Source organism: Heteronotia binoei, chromosome 13, assembly GCF_032191835.1.
Source record: "Heteronotia binoei isolate CCM8104 ecotype False Entrance Well chromosome 13, APGP_CSIRO_Hbin_v1, whole genome shotgun sequence".
Lineage (NCBI taxonomy): Eukaryota > Metazoa > Chordata > Lepidosauria > Squamata > Gekkonidae > Heteronotia > Heteronotia binoei.
Window position 1 is genome coordinate 67543495 of NC_083235.1, and position 21373 is coordinate 67564867.

The 21373-nt window shown below is 46.5% G+C and overlaps 1 protein-coding gene across 1 annotated transcript in view; it reads right to left on the reverse strand.

Moving 5' to 3' along the window:
- GRB2 (growth factor receptor bound protein 2) overlaps positions 1-21373 on the reverse strand; it is a 78589-nt gene that overhangs the window by 50027 nt on the left and 7189 nt on the right. Inside the window, exon 2 of the mRNA XM_060251946.1 lies at positions 18631-18886. Coding sequence (XP_060107929.1) covers positions 18631-18708 — 78 coding nt within the window. The 5' untranslated portion in view covers positions 18709-18886. The remainder of the gene's footprint in view (positions 1-18630; positions 18887-21373) is intronic.

The window sequence follows — 21373 nt, forward strand, 5'->3', positions numbered from 1 at the left end:
ACGCAGCTCCTTCACACATACTGTGCGGCTTTCGAAGCCCCCACCACCCCGGTGACTGGCTTGGAGAAGGCATTTGTCTCTTTAAACCACTTCTCCAAGCCAAGCCAGCCCTCCCCCCATCTCTTTCTTTTTTTCCACCTCTTTCACTCTTTCTTTCTGCCTTTCTCTCTTTCTCATTTGTTTCCAACTGAGAGAGCTAGATGAAGCTTGCCAAAATATATCGCTTAAAAAAAAAAATCAGGAACCAAACAGTTCTAGTTATCTAGTAGTTCATTTTATTAACATCAAAGATCAGTTAAAAATTGAATAAGATGCTGTGCCAGCGGCTCAAGCCTGCTTTTATTCTTGCCTGATGCTGTCTGTCTGTCTGTATAATAATATATAATTGCACAGTGAATTGGATGGGAGCATGGTCGGCATCTCAGGAGCTGGCAGGGCAGAGCAAGTCCGGCTCGATTCATGTCTTGTGGCTCTCAGACATCTGACATTTATTCCATGTGGCTCTTATGTTAAGCAAGTTTGGCCACCTCAGGTTTTAAAGGTGCCACTGGACTCCAAATTTGTTCTACTTAAATGGAGCGTCCGTGTTCATTTCAACACAGAATTGTCCTGGAAAATTGAATCCATTGAATACTTGCATTGAACAGGAAATACCTTACAACAGGGGTGGCCAATGGTAGCTCTCCAGATGTTTTTTGCCTACAACTCCCATTAGCCCCAGCCAGCATGGCCAATGGCTGGGGCTGATGGGAGTTGTAGGCAAAAACATCTGGAGAGCTACAGTTGCCCCCCCCTGTCTTACAACATTTGACAGTTCAAGAATGATGACCCACTTAAGATGATTACTGCAGTATACAAAACAGAATTGGAAAGAGAAGCAGAAACAAGATTTGCTAAGATGTAAGCAGGTAATCGTGGGTAGACACAACTGGGAGCACACTGGAGTAAGTCTGTTCTTTTTGCCATAGACTAGGATATGGTATACCACTTGGTTTTGTTAGCTTTGTCCACCCAGCTAAAGCCAAATGTATTGTAGAAGAAGAAAATATTGGATTTATATCCCGCCCTCCACTCCGAAGAGTCTCAGAGCGGCTCACAATCTCCTTTATCTCCCTCCCCCACAACAGACACCCTGTGAGGTGGGTGGGGCTGGAGAGGGCTGTCACAGCAGCTGCCTTTTCAAGGACAACCTCTGCCAGGGCTATGGCTGACCCAAGGCCATGCTAGCAGGTGCAAGTGGAGGAGTGGGGAATCAAACCCGGTTCTCCCAGATAAGAGTCCGCACACTTAACCACTACACCAAACTGGCTCTCCTTTCAGTGACAGCCCTTAAGAGCCAACACAGTTGTATCGTAAATAAAGGAACAAAGCAGGTATTTTTGAAGAAGGCTGTAAAAGCGAGGGAGGGAGGGGAGGGAAGAAAGGTGGAAAGGGAAGGAAGATGGGGGGAGGAGGGAGAGGTGGAAAGAAAGCAACTTTAAATGCACTCTCCAAGACCCTCACGTTGTTTAGCTTAGTGAAGGGATTTAAAGAGACAAATACCAACTCCAAGCTGGTCTACGGGGCGGTGAGGGCTTCAAGAGCTGTACAATGTGTGTGAAAGAGCCACATGTGGCTCCCAGTCCCCAATTTGGCCACTCCTGCTACACCAGAAGAACTGCACTGCAAGTTACTATTTTCTTCTTTCAAATAAGCCGTAATGGGTTAGCTGGCTTACACACTGAATATTCCATACCTTTGCTTATTGTGATTTCAGTAAATGCCAAAATGTGGGAGTCCTGTTCCAAGAAATACTTAAAATATTTTTACTAACTGCCATGAGGATACTTAAACAAAAGTCAATATGGAATCGTGTGTGTGTCACTAGATTCAAGTTGCCTTCATGCTTCTATGACATTTGTAGATTTAAGATTGTTATTTTGGTACAGACGTTCAAGCAGTCTGAGGTACCCTGAACATTTTAACGGCACCTTTATATGAAGGATTATTGTTTTTAGAAATGCTGCACCATCCCAAAAACCGGCAATGCTTTTTAAAAATAATTACTACCACACAGCTAAAAATTATATACTTTGAAAAGCTTACACACACACTTCAAAAGCTGGCCTATTTAGTGTCCCCAATAAAACCTACTCCAATTTATCACTTTTTTGTGCCAAAAAAATGAAGCTTCAGCTACCTCCCAGAATAGCTATTTTATAATTCTTTCATACCTGTAATACAACTGGATTTGTCCCAAGCTTAACTCAATTAACAAAAGGTTACATAACTGAAAATTTTCAGGGATAGCTCACACACGCATGTGCGTGTGTGTGTGTCTGTGTGTGTCATGGGTGCTGGGGACCCTGCAGAAGAAGCTGAGCCTGCAGAAGAAACCATGCCCCTGCCACCTGCACCAGTGCCCTGGCCACCTGCACCAGTGCCCCTGCCTCCTGCGGGAGAAGACCCAAGCCCCCCTGCCTGCCTCGCCCTCTCGGGTGGCTCGTGTGCGTGACCGCCTTCGTCAGGACCTCAGGGATCGGAGGAGGGCGGCACGCTCACGAGCAAGACGCTCCCTGAGCCCTGAGTTTTGAAAGGATCCTGGCTCTTCTAGGAGTAAGGATGCTTGAGTCTCAGCAGGATCCTGGTCGCCCTCTGAGTCAGCAATTAGTCCAAATGGGCAATAGACAGCAGAGGGCTATATAGCTGTGGGCTTTGGGAGGAGGCTTTGTGGAAGCAACTAGTTGCTTACCTGACATTCTAGCATCCACTTCGGCTTCTGACTTTGGCTTCTGGACCCCCTGACTCTGGCTTTGACTTCTGGACCCCCCCGACTTCGGCTCCTGGACCTCTGACCTGCGATACCTGGACTGTGATTCGGTTTTGGCGCACCGGACCCTCTTTGCTCCCCAGCTACAGACCTTGGACTTTGCCTGACCCGGCCCCAGCTCGTGACAGTGTGTGTGTATCTCAGCTTCCTACTGATGAATAAGTTGGACATGTCTGCATGAACTGTATCAGTATGAAAGTTCTACTTGATAACTCAATACGTACAGAACACTACTTGATTAGTCAGCAACGGATGAACATGTATGCATGAACCAGCCCAGTTTAGCAGTTGTACCCATCAAGAGAGCAGTTCTTCAAGAATGTATGTATTTATACCAAATCAAGATCCCCAAAGGCTTCACCAGTCCCAAAGTTGAACTACACTATTGTCTGGATCCAGCAGAGAACTTCATTGAAGAAGCTGGTTGAGATGTTCCTCCAAGCTATACTTTGAAAATCCTTCTGGAGGGTTGACAAAGCGTTGTGGACAAAATGCACCACCATACAGGAGCACTGCTGCAATGGAAGGGAGCTTGGCAAAGATCACTTTTTGTTCCTCATCCTCTTCTAGCTACTTGTGCTCACAGGAGACAATTTCACGTATATTTTCCCCACATACAGGGCTAGTGCCACCTACGAGCCAATGCAGGCGGCTGCCTATAGCAGCCTCTTCCAAAGGGGGTGCTGGGGTGGGCTCCTGCAGGCCAAAAGACTCAGCAGGAAGAGGAAGACGTGCCAGCCTGGAAGAAGCCTGGTGGCATGGGAAGCTGCAACTGGACTGGTCGATTAAAGACAACCATGACAAGCCAGGGAGGGCAGTGGCGGCGGCACCCAGTTAGCTGGTCTCAGTGGCAGAACCGGGTGCTGGGGTTGGCAGCCGTCACCGGGGCTGGGCTGACGGGAGTCACCACCACCACTGTCCGGAGCCTCCTCCTCCAGCTTCTGCCTGCTCTTCCTGCCTCCTGGCCCTGCACAGCTAGAGTGTGGTGGAGGGGGGACGTGTGTGAACCAGGGAATCATCCTCTCTGGCCAGCACTGGCAAAATCCCACCACCAGCAAAGGAAGACGGAACAAGGAGGAAGGGGAGGGAAAGGGAAAGATGGGCACTGGTGGCCTGAGCTCCCCTGCTGCAGTTCAGCCTCTTCTTCTTAGACGTGCAGAGGCAGGAGGGATGGGAAGGAGGAGGTGGCAGCTGCATCTCCAGCAGTGGCTGCCTGTGCGCTCCGGGCAGCTGTGAGCTGAGAGGATCTGCTTAGCTTGGTGTCATCCTCTGCATCACCTTGAAGCTGTGCTCGCCAGTCAGCCACCCACCCACCCCACCTGCCTGATCCTCTGGCATCCTGTCATTTGCTTCCACTGAGTCTCTTCTGTTCTCCCCCTTCAGCCTTCCCTTCAATTTTACCCCTCCCTCCTCTCTGGCCACAAGTAAAGTGTCTTCATGAACCCCAAGGTTTTGTATATATGGGTTTATTTCTTCTGGGAGGCTGCAGGCTGGCTGGCTCAGTCCTGCAAGCAGCCTCCCTTTCTTCTGTGGGTTTTCTCCCTCACCTTTTTAGGACTCTTCTTCTTCTAGAAGGCTGCAGGCTGGACTGCTAAAGCTTCCCTTTCATCCGAGGGATGTCTCCACCCCCCCTTTAGCAAAGTCCAAATCGTCCCACGGCAGCTTTAAGAGACCAACGAAGTTTTATTTCAGGTATAAGTTTCTGTGCGCAGTCACACTTCTTCTTGGGGGCGGCTACCGCGTTGCAGACTGGCTCAATCAAGTGAGAGGTTTTTTAAAAAAAAAGCTTCCCTTTCCTCTGTTGGCTGTCTCCTCCCCTTAAGCAGATTCTCCACCACCACTAACTAGTGTAGTGGTTAAGTGTGAGGACTCTTATCTGGCAGAACCGGGTTTGATTCCCCACTCCTCCACTTGCACCTGCTGGAATGGCCTTGGGTCCGCCATAGCTCTGGCAGGGGTTGTCCTTGAAAGGGCAGCTGCTGTGAGAGTCCTCTCTAGCCCCACCCACCTCACAGGGTGTCTGTTGTGGGGGAGGAAGGGAAAGGAGATTGTGAGCCACTCTGAGACTCTTCGGAGAGGAGGGCGGGATATAAATCCAATATCATCTTCTTCTTCTTATAAATACAAGGACTATCGCCTCTCTGCATATCCCACCTAATCTAATCAAGCACGCTACTTTCACCTGCTATTGCAGAGCACCTTGGGGCACACACGGCTCGACCCGACAACGTGACCTTTATGCCATATCCAGCCCTCGCAACAAATGGGTTCGACACCTCTGTTTCAACACATGCTAAAATTACTTGGACAGCTTTAGAAACGGGACTGGACATATCAATTGTGGAGGGAGTTCCATCAACAGCAATTAGCCGTGAGGGGTGCACGGAACCTCCAAGGCCAGAGGCATTGTACCTTTGAATGCAAATTGTCAAGGGGCAACAAGAGGAGGGAGTTTTGCCCTCGGAGCCCCACTTGGAGGCTTGGTGGAGCCCCAGGAGAGGGCTAAGAAGCTCCGCCGCTCCCCCTCCCTTTCCTCCCCTCATTGGGAGAGCCAGTTTGGTGTAGTGGTTAAGTGTGCGGACTCTTATCTGGGAGAACCGGGTTTGATTCCCCACTCCTCCACTTGCACCTGCTAGCATCGCCTTGGGTCAGCCATAGCTCTGGCAGAGGTTGTCCTTGAAAGGGCAGCTGCTGTGAGAGCCCTCTCCAGCCCCACCCACCTCACAGGGTGTCTGTTGTGGGGGAGGAAGGTAAAGGAGATTGTGAGCCGCTCTGAGACTCTTTGGAGTGGAGGGTGGGATATAAATCCAATATCTTCTTCTTCTTCTTCATTCAATTGGTTAAAAAGGGGGTGCACGTAGGTAGCCTCGCCTAAGGCACCAAAAAGCCTGGCACCAGCCCTGCCCATATACATACCACAGCAGCACCTTGTACCATCATCCATTTTATCTAGGAGGCTTTCTCAAACTGCCAAGAGAATTTTCAGAGCAAACAGGAAGCTGCTTGAAGAACTACCCGCTCCTCCAGCTACTTCTGGGAACAGTTCCACTGGATCCAACTCAACGAACTGGATCCTGTGGTGACTTAAAATAAGCATGTTAATGAGAAACTAGGCCCTTATTCCTTCAAGTCAGTTATATGCAGAATGGTTTTTGAGCATACAACAGAGTTCATACGAGTCAGGATAATTTTGCTTTGTGGAACCCGCACATTAGTTTTATCAGTCATGGGTGTACATTACTGCCAATCTAGATATGACTGAAAAAATTCACACAGGTCAGATTATTGGAGGGGGGGGATAGAAGGAAGTAAAAACAGGAAGCCCTATTGCCCTTTGCTCACCTCATTAATCTAACATTTTAACTGCTGTTCTATTTAATTGTATTATTGCGACTACTTTGTTTTAACTGTTTTACTTATGATGTAACCCGCCCTGAGCCTGCTTTGCAGGAAAGGGTGGGACATAAATTGAATGAAATAAACAAATAACACGGCACAAAAACTTTCTTCCAGAATGGAATTTCAGAAATGCTTTTCACGCAGGAACCGAAAACGCAGTCTCAGCAGCAGTGCTTTAGAACGACAGCGTTCTATTTTGACATCTGATCTAAAGGGAAGGCAAACGGACTTACTGAACAAGAATCACGTGAACCCCACTTGACTGTGAAGTTTAGAAGATTAGTTGGTACTGAGTGCTGAACAGGAAGAATCCTTGAGGATTCAATTAAGCCAGCCTAAGGACCAACACTGCATAAATTATAACTCTTCCTCCTTTCCTGAACCCCCAAGCAACTTATTTATATTCTACAGCGACGGAACATTAAATGACCTCTAAGGGTTCAATAAAATAAAGCACAAGAAAACAGTCTTCAGTGGAGATTTCTTGCATGGGGAAGTCACGTTATTAAATATCTTTTCAGTCAGCTGCCAGGAAATAAATTTGCTATCTTCTGACTACTCTATAAAAAGGGTCTTATCATTAACGATTTTTGGTTGGGCAGTGCAAATGTGTATATACCAGGCTGGGAATTACTAGAAGAGGGATGGAAAAATAAGGTAGCCAAATTTGCAATGCCCGTTTATAGAGCGTGGATGTGGCCTCATTTGGAATACTGTGTGCAGTTCTGGTTGCCATATCTCAAAAAAGATATTGCTGAGCTAGAAAAAGCAAAGAGGCAACTAATACAATTAAGAGCTTGGACCAACTTTGCAAAGGCTGGAGAGTAAAGGACTTTTCAGTCCAGAAAAAAAGCATTAAGGAGAGACATGACAAGAGGTTATGAAATTATGCATGGGGTAGAGACTGTTTTTTCTCCCTCTCTTGTAATATTAGAACTTGAGGGCACCCAATGAAGTTGATGGGAATGAGGTCTGGAAAAAGGAAATACTTCTTCATTTAATAAATAGTTAAACTGTAGAATTCACTGCCAATGAAGGTAGTGATAGCCACAACCATAAGGTTTTAAGAGAGGGTTAGGTGACATGACAGATAGGCCCATCAACAGCTATTAACATAGTGAGTAAAGAGAACCTCCATATACAAAGGCAGCAATCCTCTGAATATCACTGCTGGAAGGCAACATCAGAGGAAGGCCTTGGTCTCTATGCCCAATTCTTGGCCCTCCAAGGCAACTGGTTGATTACTATGTGAAACAGAATGCTGGACTAGATGGACCACTGGTCTGATCCAGCAGACTTTACTTATGTTGTTATACAGCAGAGACAATAGGATTGCCACCTCTTCCTATTATGAAATATGCTACATACTAAACATTTGCACACTGTATTTAAAGAAGAGGAGAGTGAGGATGGAGTCAAGTGTCCTTATTTTCAGCCAAAGGAATCAAACCATCTATTCTTTCTTCTCCTCCTGATTCCAGACCAAAACCAAGTATCAGCATACTTTATATTTGGGCATTTACCAGTTGGCATGGACACCACGCAGAATACAATTTCACCAGAAACACACTACAATTTCTCAGGAACAGTGTGTTGTAGATTCATAGCGAACACAGATACTAAGAGGTGGGATCCCTGCTATAGCAGACAAGAACCAATGTATAAGCAGAGAAATCTAAATTCATTGTAAATATATTCTTAACACATTAGGGTTATAAAATAGCCAGATCCTTAGCGGTAAACATGTAAACCACATGATCACATATATATTGCTGGGTTTCAGATAATAAAGCATCTACTCTTTCTCTCTCTCTATGCACGCATGCGTACACATACACACACACACAGGAAGATGAGCCAGATACCTTGGAAAACCTCTTTTGCAGCAATCAAAAGATGGTTGTGGGTGCATCAAAATAAGTTCTAAGTTTAAGGGGGGAGGGGGCAGTATCTGTATCCCTTATTGAATACAGGCATGAATATCAGCGGCAGAGGTACCCTGTAACAGTCAGAAGTAGCATAGCGGTTGTACTCCTTAGAAAGAATGGAAGTCACTATCTTAATTCATGCCGCTGAAGTTACTTTACATGGGACTATTCTTAAAGACAAACTCAAAACTTCTACTGGCGGAGAAGGTGGATCACCTCCTTGTAAAGGAGGTGGGGACACTCTCAAGCTATTATGCAGCAACTGCACTGGTTACGTATCAGCTTCCTAGCACCATTCAAAGTAAATGCTTTACCTTCCGAAGGATCGATACACCAAAGAGACTTTCTTTCCTCATACATGTCTCCAAGACCTTGCCCCCACTGGAGGTCGGAATGATCCTAGCCATAATCAGTGACCAATCTTTCAGAGGAGACTGAGCAGAACACATATTTGATGACTTTTAGAACAGGCTGTAAGATCTACAGGAAAGCAGTATGGAGCTGGGGTATAGAAGATTTGAGCAGATGCAAATTCGGTTGTTGTTATTTTTATAAAATAAATAAAAACAGAAAATACAACATTGTTGTGAGCCACCTTGAGTGAAAGGAAGGGAGAACATAAATATTTCAATATTTGTACTTATATACAATGTAACATAGAAAGTCTGAGGTAGAACTAGCCATTTACCATTTTGTAAGGCAAACAAGAAAACTCTCTGCTGCACTTGATATTGTGCAGCAGTATGAACTTTCTGCAGCCTCAGGGGAACTGCTTGTCTCCTTTTCTGCTTTTGGAAGCCTTTTCCCGCCTCTCCCATAGCCTCCCTGGGATCAGGGAAGGAGGGGAGAGGAGCCCCAGCAGCCAATCCAAAGCATGCATTTGCAAAATGCATTGCAAATGCATGCTTTGCAGGGCTGTTGTGTAGCTGATGGCCGGGCTAATCCCTCAGCCATCAGCAACATGGTTGTTCTTTTGTTTACTTGGGTATCCAAGTAAACAGTGTTCTCTGGCCAATCACAGAGCAGTGCTATTTTTTGAAACTGCTCTGTGTAGGGCCAGAGAATCTTCTTAAGGAGTCTGCCTGGCTGGACTCCATTCCATTGATGCTGTGTTGGTGCACTGGTGTGAGAGACAGATTGTGCTGCACTGGCCCTTGGCCTCAGCTGCTGCTGCTCTCTCGCAGCCTTGCCTGATGTAGAGAAGACGTCTAAGGTAAGACAGTCTTGGGGTTCTTGTTTTTATTTTAGTTAGTAAAAGGACTTTTTAAGACTCAGAGTCCCTTCACTTATCCAAATTTGGGTAGGTGAGTACTGGGTAGCTTATTTGGGGTTAGGGGGTTCTGCTGGGGGTGGGGGGTTTTTTGCCAATTTGCCCATATCTTACTTTAGTGAGAGGACTTTTAAAAGTGCAGTGTCCTTTTACTTTTCCTGATTTGGGCGGCTTGGATTTCTTGGGGTTAGGGTGAAGGATTTTTTGGGGGGAGGGGTTGGTAAAGTTCCTGTATTGTTAAAAGTCAAGGGTTTGTTACTGTTTTAAAAGGATTCTGTGTTTGATTTGCTGCTGCTGTGTTGTGCTGCTGTTGTTCCTTTTCTCTTCTGGTTCTTTTTTTTGGTGGGGGGCTGTTTGGCCTAATTTTCATTGTTGAAAAGGTCACTTTTTTAACAGTCAAGTTTGTTGGCCTTTTCTCAGTGATCTGTTTGGATCTATTCTCAGTTGCTGCAGGTTTTGCATCCTCCTGTCCTATTGTCCCTTTTCCTGGTTCTGGTTTTTTTGGGGGTAGTGTTGTTGACTGATTTGGCCTGAGGTTTTTGTTGAAAAGGTCACTTTTCTAAAAGTTGAGTTTGCTGGCCTTTTCTCAGTGATCTGTTTAGATCTATTCACTGTTGTTGTGGGTTTTGCATCCTCCTGTTCTATTGTCCCTTTTCCTGGTTCTGTTTTTTTTTTTTGGGAAGTGGGTGGGTGGGTTAAAAGTTAAGTTTCTTTCTGTCGCGTTCTGTTTTTTTGGGGTTGGTGTGTGGGGTGTGTGTTTTTATAGTTATTTTTTGAGTCTAAGGTTGCTTTCTGTTTCGCTAGGGCCACTAAATAGGCTGCCCCACTAATAAGGGTGTTTTTAGGGATTGCGTTTTTTGAAATTTAAAAAAAATTAATCCAGTTTAGGGCTTTATCTTCTTTCAAAATTCAACTAGGCCAGATAGGGGTGATTTAAAAAGATTTTAGGTTTCTCATAAAAGGCAGTGTGACTACTAGGCCACATCAGGCTCCCTTTTAAAGAAACTACGGTTGCAGTGCATCTTGCTTTCAGCCACTGAAAGCTGGTGCATCCTTAGATTTCCACAGGGTAAACCACAGCTTCTCTCTATTTATAGAGAACACCTGATTTCTAGTTTACAAGGAAATCCGCTTTGTCCCAGGATCTAGGAGGATATAACAAGGATTGCCTTCATCTCAAGGTAGCCTTTTAAAAACTGTAGCCAGGTAGAGGCAGGATCACCTAGTCTCCTAAACTTTACCAGACTACTACTACCCCAACCCAAAGAAGGACAGGTTAGGGACCAAAAAAACAAACCAACAAGTTTTGGTGGGAGGGTTTTTAAAAAGAAGTCAGGGCACCTGTTGGTTCAGGGTACAGTGCAGTGAGTTAGGTTTGTAAAAAACCCCACTTTCAGTTCAGGTTCTGTGAGACTGCCCAAGGGTGACATGAGTGACAGGCAGCAGAAAAGGGGCCCTGGGGGCAAGGCCAAGGAGAAGACTAGAGGGGTGGAGGGGAGGGGGAGGACCCAAGTTTCCCCCCCCCCACCTGTGCGTAGGGCCACTCCACAGCCACCTTCCAGCACTCTGACCTCTGGCCAGAGTGTGATGAAGAAGAAGGCCTGCCTTGGGCCATTCATTGAGGATGCTGCTGGGGCGTCCCCAGCAGAGGTGACATTTAGGTGCTGGCACTGAGCAGGGGTCTGCTGCTTGGGCAGTCTCTCCTCCAGCTGATGTCGCTTTGCCTCAGCAGCCAGAGGAAGGGCAGCAAGAGCAGCCCTCCTTGGAGATGAGCTTTGGGGACAGTTTTCTCTCCAAAACGATCACCCCAAGGAGGATGCAGAGTGTCGTGCAGGAGCTGGAGGAGTAGCTGGTTGAGGAGGACCAGCACCCTTCTTCAGTTCCTTTGGGCACCAGCAGTCCTTCAGGGGATGGCCAGAAGGGGAGGCCGCATAGGGTGGAGGGGGAAGAGATGGAGAAACACAAGGTGCCTCTATCTCCACCCACTTCCCCCCAACGGCCAGCCCCTCCTGCCACCGCGAGACACAATGTGTCTGCCCTGAGCCCCTCACAGGAGATGGCTCCAGACACGCAAGCTGCCAGTAAGGTTGGGCATCCGTACACCTCCGAAGTCTGGAAGCATTTCCAACTTATGGAGGATCCACGCTATGCGCAGTGCCAGCTGTGCAGAGCCTGGATCAGTCGTGGGCAGGACCCTGCCCACCTGACTCCAGGGGGGATGCGGAACCACCTGCGGAAGCACCACCTGGCGGTGCTTCTTAAGGGGGAGAAGCAGGCTGGTGCTGGAGTGCCCAAGCGGCCAACACCACCCAGGCAGGAGGTCTGTCCCATCGCGACTACCTCCAGAGCTCTCCAGGAGAGTTCCGTGGCAGTGTAGGGACACCAGGCATCTCTGCCTGAGATGTTTGTTGGGGGTGGCACATGTGTACCAAGAGGGGGAATCAGGTATGGTAGGAGGGTGATCGCCTGGAACCTTGCCAGGACGATCGCCCATGGGCTTCCATTTTCAGTGGTCGAGAATCCTGGGGTGCTAGGGTTGCTCGAGTACCTGGCGCCCTGATACAAAATTCCTGCTAGAACCACCATTAGCAGGACCATTGTGCCATCTGTTTTCAGGGCAACCAGATCTGCGGTGAAGGTGCATTTGTCCCATGCTGCTGGGGGGACTGTTCATTTCACCTCAGATACCTGGAGCTCCCAACATGCGTTCGAGGGGTATCTCTCCCTGACTCCCTGGCGAGCATAGCACTGGTCGTCCCCATGGTCCACATGGCCCGTGAGGATCTGGCCTCGTTTCTAGTGCCAGCTCAAGGCTGTGCACTTGAGTAGCACTTCCAGTAGTGCGCACCCTGGTTGTTAGGCTGCAGGAAGGGCTTGAGGCCCGTTTTCAGACTTTCACCCAGGATAAGGTCTACATGATGGCAACCATGTTAGACCTGCGCCTTAAGGGCACAGTCGCCGAGCGGGCCAACGAGCTCGATCGCTGGCGAGACGAGCTCTCCCAGAAGGTCGAGCATTGCAGAGTCAGGGCGGGCCCAGTGCCGGTAACTGAGGAGGAGGGGATGGAAGCAGCTCACCTGCCATTTCCACTGCTGTACACTCCCAACCTCCCCGGCTAGGCAGCGTTTCCCACCAGACTCACGCCACGAAGAATCCTGAATTGACACTCATTGGGCGGCTTGTTGGCCCCTCTGGGAGCGGTAGGCCCGAGAGCGGAGACGGGTGCTGCAATGGTGAGGGACTATCTTTCGAAGCCCAACAAGTCTCAGGAAATATCTCCTTTGAACTACCTGGTCACGAAGGAGGGGGTCTGGCCGGCCCTCTTCTCCGTGGCGAAGGCGTTCCTCTCATGTCCACCGACGAGCGTGCAGAGCGAGCGCGTCTTTTCGCATATGGGCGACATTGTCTGCCCACATTGCAATCGCCTGCAACCCTGGACAGTTGAGCAGTTGGTCTTCCTGAAGGTCAACTTGCCTCTGTTCGGCTCCCTGAACGTAGACTTTGAGAGTGAATGAAGTGAGCACCTACTTATGCCTGCACCCTCTCTTGGCCTGTGCTTGGAAGGTGGTTGTAAAACACTCTCCCACTAAAAATAGACTAGAGTCCAAAGACAGCCCAAAAACTCACTCACAAATTGATTGGCAGTGCATTGCGCCCCCCCACCCCTCATCCATCCCCAAACCAAAAGTGAATGCTGGTTTAAAATCTGCAAAGCAATCCAAATATCCCCAGCCCCATCCACACATGCCTAATAATACTGAAAGGGCCCCAACTGTAACTGACAGCACCCCCAGGCCCAGCCAGGATAACCCAGTTGTTTTTTTCAGGGGCAGGAGGAAGAAAGAGGGAGGTGCCAGTGATGATGACAGGCAGCCAGCAGCCATACCAATGCTGAGGTCCCTCTAATGGGACAGTGATAGCTGGTGTGCTGCTGCTGAGCTGAGAGAGAAGGAATGGTTCCCTTCCTCTCACACAATCCGAGGCCCTCCCAGTGATCTTCCTCATTTGGGGTGCAACTCTGGCTCGCCTCCTTGTGGTGCACTCTGGGTAATGCAAAAGAGCCTGGACCAGCCAACCATCCATCACTCAAGGTAAGTCTAAATGCTTCTTGCTTTGTGTCAGATACAGAATGATGTGCAGCTAGGTGTGGTCCACCGCTTCTCTTGTTTGAGAGTTGTGTTGTTTGGGGCAGGGCTGGAGAGCTGGCATCTGTAGATTGTGTGTTCTGTGGCAGGGAAGCTGGCACCTGGGTGAGAGACCCAGAACCAGCATGCTTGTTGTGCTTGGCCAGCTCTCCCCGTGTTGTTTGGGGCAGGGCTGGAGAGCTGGCATCTGTAGATTGTGTGTTCTGTGGCAGGGAAGCTGGCACCTGGGTGAGAGACCCAGAACCAGCATGCTTGTTGTGCTTGGCCAGCTCTCCCCGTGTTGTTTGGGGCAGGGCTGGAGAGCTGGCATCTGGGTTTGCTGCAGCCAGGTCTGCAGAGCAGACCTGAAGCAGATTATGTTTTGTGTGGCAGTGACGTTGGCAACTTGGTTTATATTGGTTCCAGGCCAGCAGGGTTCATAGAGTAGATAGATGGATGTAGTGCATTTGGGTCCTATAGAGATTCCCTGGTGTGAAGTTAGGTTTGGCTTTGGGTGCCCCAAGAATTGGATCCCCTGGCCCAATCTTTTTGGGACTTGGGCGTTTTGTAGGGAAGAGTCCCCTGCGGGTTCCCTGCAGTTTTGGGGGCTCTCCCTCAAACCCCCTGCCCCCTCCAGTAATCTCTAATTATGCCCTATGTTGCCATTGATTTCAATGGCCCATAGGGTATAATGGTGGGATAGGGGCTCCCTCTTTGGGTGCCCCTGGAATGGGATCCCCTGGCCCAATCTTTTTGGGACTTGGGGGGTTTGTAGGGGAGAGTCCCCTGCAAATTTGGGGGCTCTCCCTCAAACCCCCTCCCCTCCAGGCAGCTTCCAAATACCCTATTTTGCCATTAATTTCAATGACCATAGGGTATAATGGGGCCGTATATTTGGAAATAGCTGCGCATCTACCGTATATGCGGCTATTCCGAGTACACGTATTCGGAAATATATGCTATTTCAAATATTTTAGCCCCGTATATTTCCGAATCCGATTAATTCCGAATTTTTTTTTTTTGGCACAGCCCTAGTAAGTACTGTCCAGCTCAGTAGCAAAAATCATAATACTGCATTCTATCACATAAGCGAGCCAATGTTCAACTGGTTTACACAGTTTTAAGCCAAAGGTTAAATATCTTCTTTCACTTTTGGACTACAGCCATAAGATTACTAACAAGCAAAGGAGCTAATGGATGTACTTCAAATGCAGCTCAATCAAGTCCAGAATATATGAGTACACTGCAGTAATGGTACCATGACATCACAGGCAAGACATCTGTTCAAAAATCGGATGGGAGTCACCATGCACCTTTCCTTCTCCCCAAAGTAAAACGTTACTAATCCCTCAAAAATTCTTCCCAGAGTAACAAATCTACTATTGACACACACAGCATTTTAAGAATCACGATACTGCCAGATAAGATCGGACAACACTTATAATTTCACACATCTAAACATTCATTTCAGAAATAAATGAAAAAGCACGCAAAAGTAGCACAGAACTCCTCCAGCTGTCTTCGCTGCAGCCATATGAGCGGAGGGGGGGGGGGGAAATCCTGTCAGACAGCATTAAGTTATCCTGTACTGCAGTTTTCAAGTATGTATAGCCATTTTCCACTTTGTTTATAGAGTACAAAGCAATAAAGCAAAATCAGCAAAATTCTCAGAGACATGTATGCTACATTTGCTCTTTAATCCATCTAATGTCAGTCGCTTCCATATTCCAGGTACTTAGCCAGCCCTGTTCTTCTAGATATGCAGTAAACACTGTTAATGCAAGACAGCTTACTGTTCTCATCGGAAGCCAAGCACATGCTCAGGAACAAAAGAACTAGTCTGTGTGATGAGGAGAAATGGTTATTATCACTTCACAGATGCCTATTAACTGAGCCAGTGTGGAGCAGTGTGGAGAGCCAGTGTGGAGCAGTTGATAAAAGAGTCAGAGTAGGATCCTGGAATCGCCACTTCTACCATGGAAGCATATTGGGGGACCGTGGGCCCGTTACAAACCCTCAGCCCGGCCTACCAACTACAGAGAGAGGCAGGATATAAATGCATGCAAATGCATGGAACTTGAACTTTGAATTTGCCATCAAACCTGAAATAGAAACTTCTGTTTCTTTAATATGAAGTGTAAGTATCTGTCATCACCTCAAAAGGGCTTAGTGAACTAACATCTATTTTAGAATCATGAACAAAACACTATTTAAAGTTAGCAACTGCTGCATAGATATCTCTTTTTTAAAAAATTCTTCATGGAAGTAAAATATTGCTGAATTTAATAAGATGCATATATATATATATTTTATATCTCAATCAGTGAGGCTGTTCCACTTCAATCGTCAACTCTCTTCAGAAGTAGTGAATGAGGGATGCACTCTGGAAACCAGTATTTATTTATTTATTATATTTATATCCCGTCCTCCCCTAGCGAGCTCAGGGCAGCTAACGACAGTTAGAACACAGAAATAAAAACAGAATCACAATAAAATCATTTCATACAATTACAATCCCTCAAATTCAAGATGGCGTCGATATTACTAGTTATTATTTAGCGCTACATACATTGATGTTGTTGGATGTTGTCTGGCCCTCTACATTTTATACTGGAATAGGTTAAGATGTCAATGCTGTGGGATGGTGTAGTGGCTGCCTCCCCATTAGATATTAACAGCCAGTTTAAACAATTCTGTCTTGCAGGCCTCGCGGAACTGTGGCAAGTCCCACAAGGCCCTGATATTTTCGGGAAGGGCGTTCTACAAGCTGGGACTGCTACCAAAAAAGCTCTAATGGTAGACAGCCGAGTTTCTTTTGGCCCAGGGAACATGAGAAGATTTTGTGAACTTGAATGTAGTGCTCTCTGGGACTCATATGGGGAAAGGTAGTCCATGAAACATGTAGCCATGTTTCAGCAATGGTACAGCTACGCAGCTGAAGTATGTGGAAGAAAATACGGAGCCTCTGTTTCTCTCAGCATTAGCATACAGTGTCCTATTTATCTCACATCCAGCAGCTATGCATAAAGGGGTCTTCTACCTTCCTGGGTCAGTGAGGGTGTCAAAATATTAAGTTTGCATAGCAAAATGACAGATACCAATCCCTACTTAGCCATAAAGCTCACTAGGTCGCTTTGGTAAAGTCATTGGCTTCGATCCATCAGATTTCCATGGAAGGAAGGAATTTCCACTCATGGAGAGGAACCTTTTTCTCCCACTTTCTTCAGCCCAAAATACTATGTAAAATGCTACTCCTAGGGGATATGGGACCCCCAGGAATAGAATAGGAAGGAGAGTGGCAAAAATCACCATCCTTTCATCCAAAGAAATCCTCCTTTAAGCTAAAACTTCCCTCAGAGGGGTTTGTAAGGTCAAACAGGAATCTGATTCAATTTCTCCCCACTCCAATTTTCTAGTGCTTATTTTGGAACAGTTTATTCATGGCCAAGGCCAGCTTTTAACATTTAATGCTTATTTTCACTTCCTAATGTGATATGGGCCAGATTACTATTTAAAATAGGATGAAAGGCAGTACCAGTAGAGTGCAAGACTGGGATTTCAATCCACCATCCTCAGAAAAGGAAATTAACTTTGCTGATATAACTATTATGGACAGTTATCACAGACAGACTCATATCAGGCTAAAACTAGAAATGAATTTTCCTTTTCAACATTCATTGCCCTTACTTCCTTCAAAAATCGGATAGAATCTATGCATATTAACTGCCACTAAATTAAGTCTTCTTACAAAACACAAAACAAAACAGAAACTGTCTTATACTGTGTTGGCAAGAAGTATGAGAAAGTCAAAGAACATTCCAAATATACTGCAGTGCTCAATTATGCAAAAGGACTGTGTTGATTTAGTCCTCCATGAGTGCAGGAAGCTATCAAGGAAGAGGCAAATGAGGGGATAAATTAAACCACCTTTCTCATTCTACTTCCCTGCCCCCTTCCTAATCATACCATGTCGATTAACCACATAAATCTAATGGGTGCTCTCCTCTCTATAATTTTATGTCATTGCATATTTTAAATTCTTTTTAACTGCAAGCCTTCACAAGAAATATTCAAAATCAGGCCTTCATGTGAAATTAAAAATAAGTTGTGGACTACACATCATATTCTACTAAATGCAACTGGATATTCAGTGACATCTTTCTGCCATTTCACTAAGCTTCCAGGGAGCAGAAAAATACTTTATTATATTCATCAAGTTTTGAAAGACCAATCCTACACCTCCAATTTAATAAAACCTAATGCCTATCACATTTTTATTCTGCCCTTCCTTCAAAGAGCTATGGACAGTACACATGGTTCTACCTCCCCCATTTTTATCACTGCAACTTTGTCAAATAGATTAAACCTGAAATGGTGACTGGCCCAAGCTCACTCAGTGAGCTTCATGCTTGAATGAGGATTTGAACCCTGGCCAACGTAGACCACACTAACCACTACACCAGACTGCCAAGAAAGCATCATCATGCTTCTGACGAAAGCAAATTTACAGAAACCCTCTGGAGACTGGAGTTACAAATCCTCATCCCACCCACAAAAATATACCAGAATAAGAGTACTAGACAGGTTTGATACACAGTCAGAAAGCATGGAATTAAAGATTTCAGGTTTTCACGGCTGGCATCATCATTAGGGTTTGTAGAATCTTTTGGGCTCAAGTGCCGTGTTCTACTAGAGAAAGTTTTTCTTCCAGACTGAGAAGGAAACGTCTGGAAGAAAAACTTTCTCCAGTAGAACACGGCACTTGAGCCCGAAAGATTCTACAAACCCCAATCATGGAATTAAAAGTTGTACTGTGACTAGAATCGCGGGAGTTTGTCTATGAAGCATGAAACAACAACAAAAAACGTGCTACGGAAAATCTACAACATAATGATGCAATTATTTTACTTCATCTCCCAGCATTTGGACTGTTCGATATCCAAATCAGCAGCAGAAGCGCTTCTATAAAGAGCTGCAGACCGATTTAAAGCCTTTTCACATCCTGACGCTGTCAGGAACGACCCGAATGGGAGTCTCCAGAGAAAGAGAGCAAATATATCCCAGAAAAGCCTCCAGAGGGCAACCTCTGCCCAGCCTTACCTTAAGGATATCCCCCCGTTTGAAGCTGAGCTCATCGTCTGCGGTGGCTTTGAAATCGTATTTGGCGATGGCTTCCATCCTCGGGACCGGTCGTGGACAGCAATGGTGGGGCTGGATCGAAAGGCTCTCCCCCTGAATTCCTCTCCGGGCACTCCCGGGTCAGCCTGCAACGCTCTCTCTTCCCGGCTCCCGCTTCCTCTTAGGCGCCCGGCTCCGTCTTTGACATCCAGGGGAAGGCGGCGAGGGCCGATCCGCCCTAGGAGGGAAGGAAGAGAAGGACCATGGAGGCGAAGAGCCCGAATCAATGACAAGACGGCCGCGCCCTGAGCCTCTCCCACCTCCCGGCTCAACTCCGCTCTGCCGCTTCCTCTTTCTGCAGCCTCTCTCGCTCAGGGGCACAGCCAGGAAAGCGCCGGAGTGGCACCCGCCGCGGCCAATCGCAGCGCCCCTTCGCGCGGCTCCCGCTCAGCCAGCCAGCCAGCGCACGGACATGCAGCCCCACGCCCCGCCCCCAGCGAGCCTTCCTATAGAGCGGATGCTGCTCTGTGCTCTCGCCCTCTTTCTTCCTCCAGAGGCGAGGCGGAGAGGCGGACAAAGCCCGGCAGGAGGAGAAGCAGAAAGCGGCCAGCTCCGCACCGGTGAAGGGGTCATCCCCCTACCTTCCGAAAGTCAGAGGGTCGAGACGGGAACTCACCCAACCATTTGCAAGAAGAAATGCTTGCAAGCGCTGCTTTAGCCCCAACTTCCACTTCCCCCGACTTCTCTCCAGCGCGAAGTCTAGTTTGTTCGAGAGAAATCTTGCAAAACGGCCTCCAAAACTCCACCCACGTGCACCGCTTTTGAAGCGCATGACACTCTCTAAATGGTCTTTCTGCCAAGGTAGATCAGGCGTGCCTCGCTTCTGCCAGGAGACTAATCTTAAAACATGAAGAGTTAAGTATGCTAGAAGCCTCCTAACAAACAATGAGATAAGGCTGTGAGATAAGGTGGTCATTAATTTACCGCTCAAATAGGAATTGATAAGCTTTCAGGAAGCTTGTCTTACATGGAAGGGAGATTGCAACACAGGGGGAAGGCTTAATTGATAAATAAACCTCCCTGTAAAGTAGGTTAGGCTGAAAGAGAGGACAGCGCCAAGGGCTGAAGCTCACGCAGTGAAGTTCTATGGCACAGTGAGGGGAATGGAGTCTGGGTCCCCTAACCGCCACACCGTACTGACTACTGTAAACTCTGCAGTTCACAGAAAAAAAGTTTTGACTTCTGATCTCACTGGAGACAGAGTCACAAGTCATACTTACATACCACCAGTTACAAAAACAGAACAGCTGTGCAAAAGGCCGCCGTTAAACAGGTGGATTTTCTAAAAAGCAGACTCCAATTTTGAAATAGAAGAAACCCGCAATGGAATTCCACGGTATTTTTAAGAGCAAGAGATGTCAGTGTGTCCTATCAAACTGCCACTCGCTCAGTCACGTTTCAAATTAAAAGAGGTAGCCTGCAGCGTTTACACTGCAAGTACTGTCAAATACTTAACACCTCATGTGAAGAAGAGTTTCCTTAAGGGGAACACCTCTCATTTGGCAGACAAGCTGAAAACATACACAAAAATCCCTTGATGGCATAAGAAACCGCACAAATTTCAGAGACATAACTCGTATTGAGCACTACTAGTACCTTAACGGTACATTTTTGAGAGGTCAAGTATTTCCTATAAATTATGTTCATTTTACTCTGTTATAATTAGCTACACTACCGTTTCAGTCTTTTTTTAAAAGAAGGTGAAACACACAAAACTGGCGCAAAAAAATAAATGTTTTGTAATGGTATTACTGCATTGAAGAGAATAGCACTGCAATTTAAAAAAAAAAAAGATTTGCATGAATGCTCTTGTGATATAGCAGGGATGCTCTTGTGATTTAGAAGAGAAATGCTTCCACCTTACAGAATGAAAAATATGAAAAAACAGATAAACTCTAGCTGTACTAACTGAAAAAAACTGCCCCACAGCAGCCAAGTTTTGATTTTTATGCTATAAAGTATGTCTGCAACTGAAATACATTTTGGAGGGAATACACCTCTATGGCTTGCTTCTTGGGTTACCAATAATCTGGTTGACGACTATGTTTCAATATATCTGAAGTATGATGCACACAAAAGCTTATAACCAGAATAAAACTTTGTTGGTCTTAAAAGTGCCACTGGACTCAAGTTAACCTGGAGAAAAATTATCCTAGCCTCTAACTAGAGACTTCATGGGGTGTTATTGACCTCTGTGTTGTGAAAAGCTTCAGCTGCTTGTTTCAACACATTATGTATTAAAGAGGCAGGGCATTTCTTTTGGCAGCCCTATCTGCATCAGAAGAATTGAAAGAGTGTGCTGATTCCTCTTCCCTTCCAAAGTTGCTACTTACTGAAGCCAGCGTAAGCCGATCTTATCTATGTTCCTGTTAAAGAAAATCTAACTCCAAGGTAAGTGAGCATAAGATTATCACCACATATTTGGAGACACAGATGAATGCTTGATTCTATGGCATAATTAAAAGCAGGCACCCCCAAGTGTTCCTGCTAAACCAAATGCTACTCAAAAAACAGCCTTACTGTACTATTGATGCTCTCTTTGATAGCCACCCGTTTGTATTTAGCTAACTGAAATACTGGCAAGGCAGACAGAATGCTCTTGCATCAAGAAGCTTACAATCTAAAAACTGAGACAAAAGATACAATAACAGAGATGCAAGGGAGG